Source organism: Salmo salar, chromosome ssa19, assembly GCF_905237065.1.
Source record: "Salmo salar chromosome ssa19, Ssal_v3.1, whole genome shotgun sequence".
In the NCBI taxonomy this organism is placed as follows: Eukaryota; Metazoa; Chordata; class Actinopteri; order Salmoniformes; family Salmonidae; genus Salmo; species Salmo salar.
Genome location: NC_059460.1, coordinates 66,602,826 through 66,621,745, shown reverse-complemented (window position 1 = coordinate 66,621,745; position 18,920 = coordinate 66,602,826). Strand labels below are relative to the sequence as shown.

Sequence of the window (18,920 nt, the reverse complement as noted above, 5' to 3'; positions counted from 1 at the left end):
CTCGTTCCAATACGTTATAAAAGAGAATGCATTCGTCCACCTTGAATATTATTCATGTTCTGGTTAAAAAGGCCCTAATGATTTATGCTATACAACGTTTGACATGTTTGAACGAACGTAAATATATTTTTTCCCCTCGTTCATGAAGTGAAGTCCGGCGGGCTTAGATCATGTGCTAACAAGACGGAGATTTTTGGACATAAATGATGAGCTTTTTTGAACAAAACTACATTCGTTATGGACCTGTGATACCTGGAAGTGACATCTGATGAAGAGAATCAAAGGTAATGGATTATTTACATAGTATTTTCGATTTTAGATCTCCCCAACATGGCGGCTAGTCTGTATCGCAACGCGTATTTTTCTGGGCGCAGTGCTCAGATTATTGCAAAGTGTGATTTCCCAGTAAGGTTATTTTTAAATCTGGCAAGTTGATTGCGTTCAAGAGATGTAAATCTATAATTCTTTAAATGACAATATAATATTTTACCAATGTTTTCTAATTTTAATTATTTAATTTGTGGTGCTGACTTGAATGCCGGTTATTGGAGGGAAACGATTTCCTGAACATCAACGCCACAGTAAAACGCTGTTTTTGGATATAAATATGAACTTGATATAACTAAAAATGCATGCATTGTCTAACACAATGTCCTAGGAGTGTCATCTGTTGGAGATTGTAAAAGGTTAGTGCATAATTTTAGCTGATTTTATGGTTTTGGTGACGCCTGTCTTTGAATTGGCACAACATTACACACAACTCTTGTAAATGTACTGTCCTAACATACTCTAAATTTATGCTTTCGCCGTAAAACCTTTTTGAAATCGTAAAACGTGGTTAGATTAAGGAGATGTTTATCTTTCAAAGGGTGTAAAATAGTTGTATGTTTGAAAAATTTGAATTTTGACATTTATTTGGATTCAAATTTGCCGCTCTTGAAATGCACCTGCTGTTGATGGAGTGCACCACGGGTGGGACGCTTGCGTCCCACCTAGCCCATAGAGGTTAAGGGAGAGCAGGCCATGTCTGTACTACAGAATGTGGGGCACGCGGGAGACCGGGTTTCAAATCCCCAATGGGGAGGAAGGAGTAGGCTGTCCTTGTAAATAGGAATTTGTTTTTAACTGATTCCATATGTATTATTTCATAGTTGTGATGTCTTCACTATTATTCTACAATGTAAAAAATAGTAAAAATAAAGAAAAATTCTGGAATGAGTAGGTGTGTCCAAACTTTTGACTGGTACTTGCTTAATTAATTTGATTAATATTATGTTTTTTTCTATTCTAAGAAAAACTAAAAACCCTCTGGGTTTCAATTAGGATTGAACGGAAAATATGGCGCTGTACAACGTGACGGTCGCAGTACAGTACTGGGCTATTTAGCTAAAGAATCCCCCCAGGGCACGTGCGCGACCGGGGTTCAATTCCCCAACAGGGAGGAAGGAGTAGGCTGTCCTTCTAAATAAGAATTGACTTGCCTAGTTAAATAAAGTTTGCACTAAGAGCATAACATTTCTGCACCTGAATTTTCAAATTCTTGTCTAACCAATACCCAAACAAAGATTAAGTGAAAATAAAAATCTCATTGATTTATCAAGACCAGTCCCCATGCTTGCCTCAGAGCAGCGTAAAACGGTGCTAAAACAGTTGTAGGCTTTTGCTTCTAACTTCAATTTGCTCTTTAAATAAATAAGACCTACACCATTTTTAACAGAACATTTCTCAACACTAGTGAGACTCATTTTGGCTATGGTAGGCCTACAGTATATCTAAAAATATTTTTTTTCAATGACGTAACTCTCCACCGATAATTACATTTAGAGGATCGGAGGACTCTAAACTGATATCTAAGGGCATTTTCCATTAGATAAGACACTTTTATATAATTCTAAAGGAATTAATAATAATCGCTTTGTTTAAAAAGTAACAATATTTTGGAGATGTTGTTTTTATTTAACCTAGAGTGAGTGAGAAAAAGGCAATTCTTGAACATGGGGAGAGACATTCTCACTAATTTGTAAATAAAGCCAGTTTGTTATTTAGAATTCTTTTTTAGCAGACATCACTAGCTTATATTCAGTCAACACATATCTTAAGAATATCATGGAGTATTTGACAAATTCATTTGTTATGGAAATAAACATCAGCATTTTGAAAGAGTATTTTTACTCTATATTCTTCAGTTACACATCCTTGGAATAGCAGAACAGCATAACAAGAACAGCATAACAAGAGCAGCATAACAAGAGCAGCATAACGGTCCTGGCGGCCCATGCTGTGCCTGGTGAGCAGTTGGTCAAGTTCTGTTGTCAGAAGAGGAACGGAAATGTCAGGGTGAACCGACGACCTGACGAACCCGCCACATATGTTTACTCTGCCTGTCGGAGGTGGAGTTCCAGAGCTCACAAGTGTGCCTAGCATGGATTGGGACTCCATCTCGTTCCTCGCCCATGAGCACCTTCATCAGATGATCAGAATGGTACCACCCTGAGCCCCCATAGATTACAGTGGCCTGTGATAGAAACGGAAGATCAATTAAGAATTAAAAGTGACTCCAACACACAAATGAGGCGTACACATTTTAAGAATCTAGCTTAATCTTAGGGCTAGGCGTCCCGTCAGCGGGACACCTGTCGACAATTTCTGGTGAAATTGGAGGGCGCGCAATTCAAATAAATAATCTTAAAAATGTATGATATTAAACATCTAGGTACATACAAGTGTCTTATATCGGTTAAAAGCTTAAATTCTTGTTAATCTAACTGCATTGTTCAATTTACAATAGGCTTTACAGCGAAAGCATGCCATGCGATTGTTTGAGGACAGCGCCCCACATCAACATATTTTTCAACCAGCACAGGCTTCATAAAATCACAAATAGCGATTAAATAATCACTTTTTGAAAATCTTCCTCTGATTTGCAATCCAAAGGGTCCCAGCTACAACATGCATGGTCATTTTGTTAGATAAAATGCTTCTTTATTTCCCAAAAAGTCAGTTTAGTTGGCGCCATCGATTTGAATTCAACATGCAGACAAAGGAATCCATAAAGCTACCACTGAACTTTGTTAAAACAAGCCAAACTACGTTTCTATTTAATCCTCAGGTACCCTAAAATGTGATTAAACTATAATATTTCATACGGAAAGAAGTATGTTCAATAGAAAAGTGTGTGTCCTCTTCATCGCGCACCCACAGACTGATTTCCAACTGTGACTCCCAGTACCAAAACTCAAAATTCTTCCTCGTTTTGGAGGAAACAAGCCTGAAACCTTGAATAAAGACTGTTGACATCTAGTGGAAGCCATAAGAATTTCAATCTGGGAGCTGGAATTGCATAGGACCCATAGCTTTCCATTGTAAGAGCATGGGATCTCAAAAAAAAAACTTCTGGGTGGTTTTTCTTTGGATTTTCTCCTACCATATAAATTGTGTTATAGTCTTATATATTATTGTAACATTTCTACAAACTTCAAAGTGCTTTCTATCCAATTGTACCAATTATATGCATATCCTGGCTTCTGGGCCTGAGTAACAGGCAGTTTACTTTGGGCACGTCAGTCAGGGGGAAATTCTGAAAAAAGGACCCTAGCCCTAACCGCTTTCTTGGTAGCCATGCGTTTTTTTCAGCCCTTTTTCCACTGATCTCCACAGATGGTTGTAAGCTCTGCAAATACACATTCATGTTTTAAGTACACAATTATCGATTTTATTACACAGTATACCTACACATTGATAGGCTATATACCTACTTTTTTTATATAAAATGCTCTTAAACCAAAATAACTTCAGGTTTTGGTGATCCTCTCAGCTCCGGCTCATTTTCAAGTCCTCTGGTGGTTACAGTCCTAACCCTGGAACGGGTAGCACCATAGAAAGAAGCTGGCTTGATGAAAACGATGAAGAAATCAGAGATATGCTGGACCCTGTCAGAGAAGTGTTTCTGGGTACACATCGTTTATTTCAAGGTAGGATTATAGCAATATTTTGTTACATTTAGGCCTATTTACATGTATATTTCTATTATTGTACCTAAATGTATTTTCTTCTCCAAATGCAGACAATGACCCAAAACACACTGCCGCAGGGGTTTGCATTGCAAATGAGGGCATAAACTGGGTCAAGACGGCAGCAGAGTAAGTAGACCTTTATGTAGTAAAATAAAGGCTAAATACAAATAAGTAAAAGACCTACAAAACCAGTATGTTTAAAAAACTTTTTTTAATCTCTACATGTTGGTCTCCTGATTTAAACGAGATCGAACTTGTTTGGCATCAACTGAAAACATTCGTCCTTAACTCTGCCAAGCCGACAAGCAAAGATGAACTAGTCAAGGCCATCAAGATGCTTTGGCAAGAGAAATTGGCGACCCAACAATGCAACAAATACATTAATCTCAGCAAGGTTTTAACTGTGGTCATGGAGCTGGGTGGAAGTGCGACTAAAATGTAGTTTATATAAACATCTCCATTTGAGTGCATTTTTTCTCGTTATTCTATTTTATTAACGAAAGCATAAAGATGTTGATAAGAAATACTGTACTGCTGTTTTGAGTTAGAAATGTAACATTTTAGAGTACTTAAGCATCGAATAAATTGCAAGTTGAGGGATTTTCACAACAGTAGCCGGGTTATAAAAAGTCCATTGTCCTACTAATAGGAAACATTTGCATGATGGGCTACACCTGCTACAGTTTTGAAAAACATGTGCTTGAAAACTTGTTTTCAAAATGCCTCCAGTTGTCCATCACTACTGTAAATAAAAACACAGCATCTTGTTTACATATTGTTTACATTCTTTATTGTGTCACACATAATATGTATCTAACTTTCCAATTACTTTTAGAGCTTGGGATTTACAAATGTGCGCTTTTCATTATTAGTTACATTGTTTTAGTTCGAACGTGCATACTTTTTTTCTTAAAATTATTGTTTTATGTAGGATGCTACATTTCTGACCAGTTGCAATTGTAAGTAGGCCTAATAAAATAAATCCTACTTCTATTAGGCTGTTAAACCTCATAGCCTACCTCAGCCAGTTAAGTTATTTTATATAGGTCTAGGCTCTGAAGAAATAGACTCCAATTAAGCCCTCTTGTTGTTTGTAAAGTCAAATTAAAACAAATATTAATATTGAAATGAATTGCTTGACTGGTGTAGGTTTTCTCTATCTGTTGGTGTGCAACACTTTCATAACAAGTTAGATATATTTTCAGCACCAGCCACTGTTCACCTATTGATTGCCGCCAGTTGTTTTTTAAATTGAACCTTTATTTAACTAGATAAGTCAGGTAAGAACAAATTCTTATTTACAAATGGCGGCCTACCCTGGGCCAAACCCGGATGATGCTGGGCAAATTGTGCACCGCCCTATGGCACTCCCAATCACGGTCGGATGTGATACAGCCTGAATTCGAACATGGGACTGTAGTAAAGCCTCTTGCACCGAGATGCAGTGCCTTAGACTGCTGCGCCACTCGGGAGCCATGACCAATAAATACACTGCTCAAAAAAATAAAGGGAACACTAAAATAACACATCCTAGATCTGAATGAAATAATCTTATTAAATACTTTTTTCTTTATATAGTTGAATGTGCTGACAACAAAATCACACAAAAATAATCAATGGAAATCCAATTTATCAACCCATGGAGGTCTGGATTTACATTACATTACATTACATTTAAGTCTTTTAGCAGACGCTCTTATCCAGAGCGAATTACAAATTGGTGCATTCACCTTATGATATCCAGTGGAACAACCACTTTACAATAGTGCATCTAAATCTTTTAAGGGGGGGGTTAGAAGGATTACTTTATCCTATCCTAGGTATTCCTTAAAGAGGTGGGGTTTCAGGTGTCTCCGGAAGGTGGTGATTGACTCCGCTGTCCTGGCGTCGTGAGGGAGCTTGTTCCACCATTGGGGTGCCAGAGCAGCGAACAGTTTTGACTGGGCTGAGCGGGAACTGTGCTTCCTCAGAGGTAGGGGGGCCAGCAGGCCAGAGGTGGATGAACGCAGTGCCCTTGTTTGGGTGTAGGGCCTGATCAGAGCCTGAAGGTATGGAGGTGCCGTTCCCTTCACAGCTCCGTAGGCAATCACCATGGTCTTGTAGCGGATGCGAGCTTCAACTGGAAGCCAGTGGAGAGAGCGGAGGAGCGGGGTGACGTGAGAGAACTTGGGAAGGTTGAACACCAGACGGGCTGCGGCGTTCTAGATGAGTTGTAGGGGTTTAATGGCACAGGCAGGGAGCCCAGCCAACAGCGAGTTGCAGTAATCCAGACGGGAGATGACAAGTGCCTGGATAAGGACCTGCGCCGCTTCCTGTGTGAGGCAGGGTCGTACTCTGCGAATGTTGTAGAGCATGAACCTACAGGATCGGGTCACCGCCTTGATGTTAGTGGAGAACGACAGGGTGTTGTCCAAGATCACGCCAAGGTTCTTAGCACTCTGGGAGGAGGACACAAGGGAGTTGTCAACCGTGATGGCGAGATCATGGAACGGGCAGTCCTTCCCCGGGAGGAAGAGCAGCTCCGTCTTGCCGAGGTTCAGCTTGAGGTGGTGATCCGTCATCCACACTGATATGTCTGACAGACATGCAGAGATGCGATTCGCCGCCTGGTTATCAGAAGGGGGAAAGGAGAAGATTAATTGTGTGTCGTCTGCATAGCAATGATAGGAGAGACCATGTGAGGATATGACAGAGCCAAGTGACTTGGTGTATAGCGAGAATAGGAGAGGGCCTAGAACAGAGCCCTGGGGGACACCAGTGGTGAGAGAGCATGGTGCGGAGACAGATTCTCGCCACGCCACCTGGTAGGAGCGACCTGTCAGGTAGGACGCAATCCAAGCGTGGGCCGTGCCGGAGATGCCCAACTCGGAGAGGGTGGAGAGGAGGATCTGATGGTTCACAGTATCAAAGGCAGCAGATAGGTCTAGAAGGATGAGAGCAGAGGAGAGAGAGTTAGCTTTAGCAGTGCGGAGAGCCTCCGTGACACAGAGAAGAGCAGTCTCAATTGAATGCCCAGTCTTGAAACCTGACTGATTAGGATCAAGAAGGTCATTCTGAGAGAGATAGCAGGAGAGCTGGCCAAGGACGGCACGTTCAAGAGTTTTGGAGAGAAAAGAAAGAAGGGATACTGGTCTGTAGTTGTTGACATCGGAGGGATCGAGTGTAGGTTTTTTCAGAAGGGGTGCAACTCTCGCTCTCTTGAAGACGGAAGGGACGTAGCCAGCGGTCAAGGATGAGTTGATGAGCGAGGTGAGGTAGGGGAGAAGGTCTCCGGAAATGGTCTGGAGAAGAGAGGAGGGGATAGGGTCAAGTGGGCAGGTTGTTGGGCGGCCGGCCGTCAAAAGACGCGAGATTTCATCTGGAGAGAGAGGGGAGAAAGAGGTCAAAGCACAGGGTAGGGCAGTGTGAGCAGGACCAGCGGTGTCGTTTGACTTAGCAAACGAGGATCGGATATCTTTGGAGTCACACTCAAAATTAAAGTGGAAAACCACACTACAGGCTGATTCAACTTTGATGTAATGTCCTTAAATCAAGTCAAAATGAGGCTCAGTAGAGTGTGTGGCCTCCACGTGCCTGTATGACCTCCCTACAACGCCTGGGCATGCTCCTGATGAGGTGGCGGATGGTCTCCTGAGGGATCTTCTCCCAGACCTGGACTAAAGCATCCGCCAACTCCTGGACAGTCTGTGGTGCAACGTGGCGTTGGTGGATGGAGCGAGACATGATGTCCCAGATGTGCTCAATTGGATTCAGGTCTGGGGAACGGGCGGGCCAGTCCATAGCATCAATGCCTTCCTCTTGCAGGAACTGCTGACACACTCCAGCCACATGAGGTCTAGCGTTGTCTTGCATTAGGAGGAACCCAGGGCCAACCGCACCAGCATATGGTCTCACAAGGGGTCTGAGGATCTCATCTCGGTACCTAATGGCAGTCAGGCTACCTCTGGCGAGCACATGGAGGGCTGTGCGGCCCCCCAAAGAAATGCCACCCCACACCATGACTGACCCACCGCCAAACCGGTCATGCTGGAGGATGTTGCAGGCAGCAGAACGTTCTCCACGGCATCTCCAGACTCTGTCACGTCTGTCACATGTGCTCAGTGTGAACCTGCTTTCATCTGTGAAGAGCACAGGGCGCCAGTGGCGAATTTGCCAATCTTGGTGTTCTCTGGCAAATGCCAAACGTCCTGCACGGTGTTGGGCTGTAAGCACAACCCCCACCTGTGGACGTCGGGCCCTCATACCACCCTCATGGAGTCTGTTTCTGACCATTTGAGCAGACACATGCACATTTGTGGCCTGCTGGAGGTCATTTTGCAGGGCTCTGGCAGTGCTCCTCCTGCTCCTCCTTGCACAAAGGCGGAGGTAGCGGTCCTGCTGCTGGGTTGTTGCCCTCCTACGGCCTCCTCCACGTCTCCTGATGTACTGGCCTGTCTCCTGGTAGCGCCTCCATGCTCTGGACACTACGCTGACAGACACAGCAAACTTTCTTGCCACAGCTCGCATTGATGTGCCATCCTGGATGAGCTGCACTACCTGAGCCACTTGTGTGGGTTGTAGACTCCGTCTCATGCTACCACTAGAGTGAAAGCACCGCCAGCATTCAAAAGTGACCAAAACATCAGCCAGGAAGCATAGGAACTGAGAAGTGGTCTGTGGTAGTGGCCACCTGCAGAACCACTCCTTTATTGGGGGTGTCTTGCTAATTGCCTATAATTTCCACCTGTTGTCTTTTCCACTTGCACAACAGCTTGTGAAATTTATTGTCAATTAGTGTTGCTTCCTAAGTGGACAGTTTGATTTCACAGAAGTGTGATTGACTTGGAGTTACATTGTGTTGTTTAAGTGTTCCCTTTATTTTTTTGAGCAGTGTATATATATATATATATATATATATATATAAATTTTATTTAGAACACTAACTGTGTGTAGCAAGATATGTGTAGATACATTGCCTTGCAAAAGAATTCATCCCCCTTGGCATTTTTCCTATTTTGTCGCATTATAACCTGTAATTTAAATGGATTTTTATTTGGATTTCATGTAATAGACATACACAAAATAGTCCAAATAGGTGAAGTGAAATTTAAAAAAATTACTTCTTTCAAAAAATGAAGAATTTCCACCGGAAAAGTGGTACGTGCATATGTATTCACCCCCTTTGCTATGAAACCCCTAAATAAGATCTGGTGCAACCAATTACCTTCAGAAGTCACATAATTAGTTCAATAAAGTCCACCTGTGTGCAATCTAAGTGTCACATGATCTCAGTATTAGAGGTCGGCCGATTATGATTTTTCAGCGCCGATACCGATACCGATTATTGGAGGGCCAAAAAGCCGATGCCGATTAATCGGACGGTTTTTTTACTTCTTTGTAATAATGACAATTACAACAATACTGAATGAATACTTATTTTAACTTAATATAATACATAAATACTATCAATTTAGCCTCAAATAAATAATGAAACATGTTCAATTTGGTTTAAATAATGCAAAAACAAAGTGTTGGAGAAGAAAGTAAAAGTGCAATATGTGCCATGTAAGAAAGTGTCATGGATGGAGCTAGTGTTTTAGTTTTGGTCAGGACGTGGCATGTTTGTGTTGGGTATGTTTGTATTGTTGATTGGGACTTCCAATTGAAGGCAGGTGTGTTGAGTTGCCTTTGATTGGAAGTCCTATATAGGTGTGTGTTTTTCTTTGGGGTTGTGGGTGGTTGTTTGTGTGCATTGCGTTGGTTTGAGCCTGCCACACTGTTACCATTGTAAGTACTGTTTATAGTTTTTTTTGTTCAAGTGGATGCTTTACATGTTTCCTTTAATAAACATGAGTGTCCACAATCCCGCTGCGCCTTGGTCCTCTTCTCTACATGACAACTTCTGTGACAGAAAGCTAACGTTTAAGTTCCTTGCTCAGAACATGAGAACATATGAAAGCTGGTGGTTCCTTTTAACATGAGTCTTCAATATTCCCAGGTAAGAAGTTTTAGGTTGTAGTTATTATAGGACTATTTCTCTCTATACGATTTGTATTTCAATTTGACTATTAAATGTTCTAATAGGTACTTTAGTATTGCCAGTGTAACAGTATAGCTTCCGTCCCTCTCCTCGCTCCTACCTGGGCTCAAACCAGGAACACATCAACAACAGCCACCCTCGAAGCAGCGTTACCCATGCAGAGCAAGGGGAACAACTACTCCAAGTCTCAGAGCGAGTGAAGTTTGAAACGCTATTAGCGCGCACCCGGCTAACTAGCTAGCCGTTTCATATCGGTTACACCAGCCTAATCTTGGGAGTTGATAGGCTTAAACAGTGCAATGCTTGAAGAATTGGGAAGGGCTGCTGGCAAAACGCACGAAAGTGCTGTTTGAATGAATGCTTACCAGCCTGCTGGTGGCTACCACCGCTCAGTCAGACTGCTCTATCAAATATCAAATCATACACTTAATTATAATATAATAAAAACACACAGAAATACGAGCCTTAGGTCATTAATATGGTCGAATCCGGAAACTATCATCTCGAAAACAAAATGTTTATTTTTTCAGTGAAATACGGAACCGTTCCGCAACGTAGGACAGGCTAGATAAACTAGTAATATCATCAACCATGTGTAGTTAACTAGTGATTATGATTGATAGATTGATTGTTTTTTATAAGATAAGTGTAATGCTAGCTAGCAACTTACCTTGGCTTCTTACTGCATTCGCGTAACAGGCAGGCTCCTCGTGGAGTGCAATGTAAAGCAGGGGGTTAGAGCGTTGGACTAGTTAACCGTAAGGTTGCAAGATTGAATCCCCAAGCTGACCAGTTAATAATCTGTCGTTCTGCCCCTGAACAAGGCAGTTAACCCACCGTTCCTAGGCCGTCATTGAAAATAAGAATGTGTTCTTAACTGACTTGCCTAGTTAAAAAATATTATTTAAAAAAAGAAGAAAAAAAAGAAAAAGAACATAAAATAAATTTAAATAAATAGATAAATCGGCGGCCAAAAATACCGATTACCGATTGTTATGAAAACTTGAAATCGGCCCTAATTAATCGGCCATTCCGATTAATCGGTCGACCTCTACTCAGTATATTTTCACACCTGTTCTGAAAGGCCCAGAGTCTGCAACACCACTAAGCAAGGGGCACCTGTTCTGAAATGCCCCAGAGTCTGCAACACCACTAAGAAAGGGGCACCACCAAGCAAGCGGCACCATGAAGACCAAGGAGCTATCCAAACAGGTCAGGGACAAAGTTGTGGAGAAGTACAGATCAGGGTTGGGTTATTAAAAAATAGCACCATTAAATATATTATTTAAAAAAATTGAAAGAATATGTCACCATAACAAACCTGCCAAGAGAGGGCTGCCCACCAAAACTCCCGGACCAGGCAAGGAGGAAATTAATGCACTCTGCTCTCACAGGGAATGCTATCATTAATAGCCCAGTTGCTTTTGCAACTCTTCAACATTGTTCACTCTGGATGGTTTTTGGGTACATTTTGGATATGTCACATTGTGACATATCCAAAATGTACCCAAAAACCATCCAGTGTGAACAATGTTGAAGAGTTGCAAAAGCAACTGGGCTATTAATGATAGCCCAAAGCTCCACAGCTGCAAAGCTCCACAGCAGAGATTGGAGTATTTGTCCATAGGACCACTTTAAGCCGTACACTCCACAGAGCTGGGCTTAACAGAAGAGTGGCCAGGAAAAAGCCATTGCTTAAAGTGTTCGCCAAACGGCATGTGGGAGACTCCCCAAACATATGGAAGAAGGTACTCAGATGAGACAAAAACGTTGCTTTTTGGCCATCAAGATAAACGCTATGTCTGGCGTAAACCCAACACCTCTCATCACCCCGAGTCACCATCCCCACAGTGAAGCATAGCGGTGGTAGCATCATGCTGTGGGGATGTTTTTCATTGGCAGGGACTGGGAAACTGGTCAGAATTAAAGGAATGATGGATGGTGCTAAATACAGGAAAATTCTTGAGGGACACCCGTTTCAGTCTTCCAGAGATTTGAGACTGGGAACGAGGTTCACCTTTGAGCAGGACAATGATCCTAAGCATACTGCTAAAGCAACACTTGAGATGTTTATTGGGAAACATTTAAATGTCTTGGAATGGCCTAGTCAAAGACCAGACCTCAATCCAATTGAGAATCTGTGGCATGACAAAGATTGCTGTACACCAGTGGAACCCATCCAACTTGAAGGAGCTGGAGCAGTTTTGCCTTGAAGAATGGCCAAAAGTCCCAGTAGCTAGATCTTCTCCTTTCCCCCTTCTGATAACTAGGTGGCGAATCGCATCTCTGCATGTCTGGCAAACATTTCAGTGTGGATGACGGATCACCACCTCAAGATGAACCTCGGCAAGACGGAGCTGCTAAGAGGCTCGGCGTGACCCTGGACAACACCCTGTCGTTCTCCGCTAACATCAAGGCGGTGACACAATCCTGTAGGTTCATGCTATACAAGATTCGCAGAGTACGACCCTGCCTTACACAGGAAGCGGCGCAGGTCCTAATCCAGGCACTTGTCATCTCCCGTCTGGATTACTGCAACTCCCTGTTGGCGGGGCTCCCTGCCTGTGCCATTAAACCCCTACAACTCATCCAGAACGCCGCAGCCCGTCTGGTGTTCAACCTTCCCAAGTTCTCTCACGTCACCCTGCTCCTCCACACACTCCACTGCCTTCCAGTTGAAGCTCGCATCTGCTACAAGACCATGGTGCTTGCCTATGGAGCTGTGAGGGGAACGGCACCTCCGTACCTTCAGGCTCTGATCAGGCCCTACACCCAAACAAGGGCACTGCGTTCATCCACCTCTGGCCTGCTGGCCCCCCTACCTCTGCGGAAGCACAGTTCCCGCTCAGCCCAGTCAAAACTGTTCGCTGCTCTGGCACCCCAATGGTGGAACAAGCTCCCTCACGACGCCAGGACAGCGGAGTCAATCACTACCTTCCGTAGACACCTGAAACCCCACCTCTTTAAGGAATACCTGGGATAGGATAAAGTAATCCTTCTAACCCCCCCCCAAAAAAAAAGATATAGATGTACTATTGTAAAGTGGTTGTTCCACTGGATATCATAAGGTGAATGCACCAATTTGTAAGTCGCTCTGGATAAGAGCGTCTGCTAAATGACGTAAATGTAAATGTGCCAAGCTTATAGAGACATACCCGAAGAGACTTGCAGCTGCAAAAGGTGGCTCTACAAAGTATTGACTGGGGGGGGTGAATAGTTTTCAGTTTTTGTCTTATTTCTTGCTTGTTTCACAATAAAAAAATATTTTGAATCTTCAAAGTGGTAGCCATGTTGGCTAAATCAAATGATACAAACCCCCCAAAAAATCTATTTTAATTCCAGGTTGTAAGGTAACAAAATAGGAAAATGCCAAGGGGGTGAATACTTTCGGAAGCCACTGTAGATGTGGAACGATAGATACAAATGATTAGTTGGGGAGAGGGGGGTGGGGGGAATTTCACACCTAGCTCAAGTTGGGGAGGGGGGTTCACACCTAGCTTGGCTTTTAGACAATTCTTTAGTAAAGGTTGAATAGTCTATTGTTCAGCTAATAGCCCATCCTCCTACTACGCTTGTGAAAAACTAATAATAATACTTTTTCCCCTTTCCACATGTTAAAGACTACAATTGATAAAGTGTTTTTAGCCACAATCGGCCCCAACCCCAATTAATACATGTGGCCACAGTCGATAGCGTGCTGGACTCCAGGCCAAAATGTTGAGGCTTCAAAACCTGCTCCCTGCTCGTTTCATTACATTACTATGCCGGTCTCAGAGCAAAAAAAATTCCCATCTCGTTCCTCGCTCTCTTCTACGCGTCATTCTTCGCCTGAGTGGCTCGCTTGTGGGCATGCTGGACTGTTTTTTATTCTACATATATGAATTACAAATCAGCCTTTACTTAAACCAAGGTTTCTAGTCTATTGCATAGTTACAATGTGTAATCATTGATGTCCCAGGAGCAGGAGTGGTAAAGACTGTTGAAGTGTATAATTGTAATACATACATGCAGACACAGCATAATTCAAAGAATGGAGTTTGATACACCTGGTATTGCACATGACTGAAAAAAAACTTTCTAAATAGTGATTTTCATAAATGAAATTTATGACAAAAAAATATGCACAATCGTTTGTCTCTACATTAACTAACATATTCCTCTCAATTGTACATTTTTTGCTTGACTCGTTATGACGTTATAATTCCTGTGTCCTGTGTGGCTCAGTTGGTAGAGCATGGTGTTTGCAACGCCAGGGTTGTGGGTTCGATTCCCACGGGGACCAGTAAGGAGAAGAAAATGTATGAAATGTATGCATTCACTACTGTAAAACGCTCTGGATAAGAGCGTCCGCTAAATGACTAAAATGATAATTACTTAAATTTGCTTCACCATAATGTTTTGTCAGCCATCTTTGCTTAAGAAAGTCACCAGGGATGGGTGGCTCGCGTCAAATTCGTTATTGGAACGACTTGGTATAATTGGTCATATAAAAACCTTGGGACCCAAATGCATAATGAGTGCTTTAACTCCATCTTGCGGTGGTCTGGAGCAATGAAGCCGTGACGCTGGGTACCTCTAAGTCCTGCGGTGTCATCTCGCAACTTTTAAAGGAGGAACCACTGTAGAGAGAGGGAGAAGCATACAGACAGACAGAAAGACAGAAAGACCTACTTTGCTGTGTCTCTTGCTGGCGCCGGCGAACTCCAGCTCTCCAAAGGCGTCGGTGGGGTACTCAGAGGAATGCTGGGAGCTGTCCCAGTGGCTGACGATGGCTGTGCTGAAATAGTCCCCCAGAGCCACTGAATCATGGGTGTCCCGCGTACCCCCACACTGACACAGCCTGCCATTACTAAGGGAGAGGAAATGGGACAATCAGCAGCAACATAGGAAAAGATTCATCATTACTTTGATCATTTACATTATAAGAATAACAATCATAATTTTATTCATCATTACTATATTCAAGCTTTACACAGTTATTGGCCTCCTGAGCTTGCATTATTTTGAGCAATAGGTGAAAAATTACAAATGTTAATAAAACAAATGTAGAGAATGTGGGAAACTGGGAATGTGATTTGACTTTACCTGAAAGAATCCTCTACGAACGTTGTGCACACTCGTTTCTTGATAATTTTGGGTATCCAGCTCTGAAATTATAATTAGGAGAAGGTTAGTTTATAACCATCAAGATTGATGATATTTCATTGATTCAAGAAGCAAAATACACATGATTTGGTGCGTTATTGCAGGTGTTCTGTTTCCACCCTGAGACTTTCAGGGTGCCTCACTAAATTAAGAGTAGGCCATAACTGTTAGGCCTCCTGTAATATTAATTCCAAAATATGACACAGTTTTTTATATTTCAACCCTGTCAAACTGTGCTCATGCATTACATGTGAAAAATATTGACCTTGCTGCTGTTTTCTGTTTGCTAGTTTTTCTCCAGCTTTTTCTGGGACACCTTGAAACCTCACCTATGCCCCCAAAGGTTGAAAGTAATAGGTGCATTGAGATAAGTGCCATGTAGTGTTGCAAAACTACCAGTAATTTACCAAAGTTACCTGAATTTTCTGTCATTTCAGTAATTAACAGGTAATCTATGGAAAATGTGGTAATTTATACTTATACTTTATAATAATATTAAAAAAATATATTTATTTTCTTAAAATGTACATCTGTGTCCATATTGTCCATGTCATGAGTTTCTAGTGGATAGACCATATTATTCAAGAGAAAATAGTTAATGAAAAAAAGCATGTAATCAACAATGGTATAATTTTCAAGTAACTCTGCCACCGGTTTGCCACATTATTACTCCTACATAGCAAATAGGCCAGTCTTACCTAGTGTTGATCTTCAGTGTAACATTTCTTGTGTTGGTTCAGGTATTAAAAACCAGACACGTGCTCTATTGCAGGTTGACTTAGAATTGTACATTTTTATTTTACCTTGATTTAACTAGGCAGGTCAGTTAAGAACAAATTCTTATTTTCAATGACAGCCTCAGAACACTGGTTCAGGGGCAGAACGGCAGATATGTACCTTGTCAGCTCGGGGATTTGAACTTGCAACCTCTCGATTACCAGTCCAACACTCTAACCACTAGGCTACCCTACCACCCCATTGATTGATTCATTAATCTTGTGCTACTGAAATATAAATAACATACCATTTGTTAAACTAATCCAACATGTTACTTGGATTTATTTATTATTGCAAACTGTTCCAGTTTAGATGGTTAAGGTCAGGGGTGGACAGACTTTTTGGCTCGAGAGCCAAATCGGGATTTTGAAATTCAACAGAGGGTTGCATTTTTGGGAGACCAATCGTTTTTAAAGCAGTTTACGGGTGCCTCTTGAGTGGCGTAGCGATTTAAGGCACTGCATTGCAGTGCTTGAGGGGTCACTACTACTTTTGGCGATGCTTGGAACACAGTGAAAGTGTATGCAAAACCACAATGCGTAAAACCACTCAGATTTACAATTGATCAATTGTGAAATAGTGTGATACCAGGAAGAATAGACAACATTTATTTTACAAACGAATAATACCATAAATATGTTGTTATCCCACATTCTACAGTAGTGCATAGATAGGCTACTCGAAAGACAAGTTTCAAAATGTTGTTTGAAGCCGTGTTGAAAGCTTGTTGCTGCCGCGCCACCCACGCATTCAAAGAGCCACTGTACGCTCAGCCTTTTTTAATCGTAGTCTAGCCCCCACATAATAAATAGCCTCACATGCGGTAAATCAATACTGTATTGTACAGTCAACTTTAGGTTACAACGGAATACAATTTCTCACAATTTTTTGAAGCATTCCCACCTGATCTTTCTCGGTCTTTGACATTTCGCCGCCGCCTTCTCCTTCCGTATCGCTCATCTCAAATACCTAGTTTTATTCACGAAAAACTATGAACAGATAGGTTATCCATTTGATTGAACCTTTTCTAAATTAGTGGCATTGCGGTGAGCGTTCAGAAATGAGCATGAAAATCCAGTTTCGTTGTGGTTACATTCGTCGACACGTATGCTAGGTAGGTGTGGTTAGAATCATGAAAGGGTATATAGAAGGAAATCTGAAAAAAGTTTATTGCGAAAATGGGGTAAGACCAATGCAGCACATGAATAACAAGTCAAGTCTAGACAGACAATTTAGGCGTGGCAGGACTTAATAATGCAGATAATAACGTTGAATATGCTCCAAACTATCCACCTTTAATATATCATAATAACAAGAACAAAAATATAAATGCAACATGTAAAGTGTTGGTCCCATGTTTATTGAGCTGAAATAAAATATCCTAGAAATGTTCCATATGCACAAAAAGCTTATTTCTCTAAAATGTTGTGCACACTTTTTCTTACATTCCTGTTGGTGAGCATTTCTCTGTTGCCAAAACAATCCATCCACTTGACAGGTGTGGCATATCAAGAAGCTGATTAAACAGCATGATCATTACACAGGTGCACCTTGTGCTGGGGATAATTTTATTTCACCTTTATTTAACCAGGTAGGCCAGTTGAGAACAAGTTGTCATTTACAACTGCGACCTGGCCAAGATAAAGCAAAGCAGTGCGACACAAACAACAACCCAGAGTTACACTTAAACAAACGTACAGTCAATAACACAATAGAAAAATCTATATACAGTGTGTGCAAATGTAGAAGAGTAGGGAGGTAAGGCAATTAATAGGCCATAGAGGCGAAATAATTACAATTTAGCATGAATTAAAGCACAATAAAAGGCCACTCTAAAATGTGCTGTTTTGTCACATAACACACGTTTGATCACATGCTTTTTCAAACCATGTGTTGCAAGATGTGAGATCCCATTGATTTCGCTGTGGTTTCGGTGCTTTCTTTGATTCCATGCTGCTTTCAAACACCGACCTCGACCGGATTTTGTACTAAAAGTTTCACCTGACTGGTAACTTAGCAGGTAGAGTATGGAACTATGGAACATTCAGAGACACTTTCTGCACTGTTGTTCAAATAATTTGTTTTATTTGGTATAGTATAAGCTTCGGTCTTAAGCATCCTAAATAATGCATAGATTACATTTTTTTTTAAATAGTCAACTGGAAGGCAAAAAAGGTAAGCATAATGTAAAATACAAACCTGGTATTCCAACTGATTATAGGCTACTGAAGCCAACGACTTACCACTGCGCCACGGAGTTCTGATAAAAACAGTGGAGAAAAAAAAGTATTGCTGGCTGGCAGAGGTCCCTAATGTGCATTGCGAACAGATAATGAAGCGCAATGTAATGAACCGTTTTTCAGTATAATTTGGTGAAAGCGCCAACGCCTTCAGAAAGCCTCGGTTTCCCATCACTAGCAGAGTGATGTGTAATTCTTATTGGAATTTGGCCAGAATGTGTTTATCCAACCATTGGAACTATCAATCACACACAAACTGCATTCAGAATGACTGCTTTCTCCTCCCGTTCATCTACACTGATTGAGTGGATTTAACAAGTGACATCAATACATGCACAGATATTATAGGTACAGTTTAAAACATTCTCACACATATTTTTTCAAATGTATCAGATTATGCAAACTCCTGAAGTTAAAGCTTAAACACTGCAGTAAATACTAATGCTCAGGCACTATTTAAAAGAAAGAAGAAAATATACAGTAAAAAAGCTTATTCAGATTCAGAAGGGTTCTTTGTAGAACCCTTCTTGCCTTCCAAGGTATCCTTCTTGCCTTCCAAACAATCAAAGAATGAAAAAGGTTTTAGGTAGAACTCTTTGCCTTACAAAAGACCCTTCTCTTCCAAAAAGAGTTCTTCAGATGAAAACGTTTCTTAGTAGAACCCTATCCCGCTCTTTTTTTAAGAGTGTAGCTCTGCCCATGTTAAGTCTGAGGGTTATGGTCATA

General features: G+C 41.6%; 1 protein-coding gene across 5 annotated transcripts in view; it reads right to left on the bottom strand.

Annotated features, from left to right (window-relative positions):
• Positions 1–17,138, bottom strand: part of LOC106579418 (transient receptor potential cation channel subfamily M member 4) — a 115,916-nt gene extending 98,778 nt beyond the window's left edge. For 3 of the 5 annotated variants that reach the window (XR_006760774.1, XM_014159310.2, XM_014159312.2), the window contains exons 1-3: positions 16,837–17,108; positions 15,118–15,179; positions 14,704–14,881 (exon numbers count right to left, since the gene is read on the bottom strand). Coding sequence is in view for 4 of the 5 variants with exons in the window: in XM_014159310.2 (XP_014014785.2) it covers positions 14,704–14,881; positions 15,118–15,179; positions 16,837–16,914 (318 nt within the window). In the remaining variant the exon portion in view is untranslated. Of the gene's footprint in view, positions 1–14,703; positions 14,882–15,117; positions 15,180–16,836 lie in introns of all 5 variants that reach the window. The other 2 variants (XM_014159313.2, XM_014159309.2) reach the window with 2 other exon arrangements.
• Between the last annotated feature and the right edge of the window lie 1,782 nt (positions 17,139–18,920).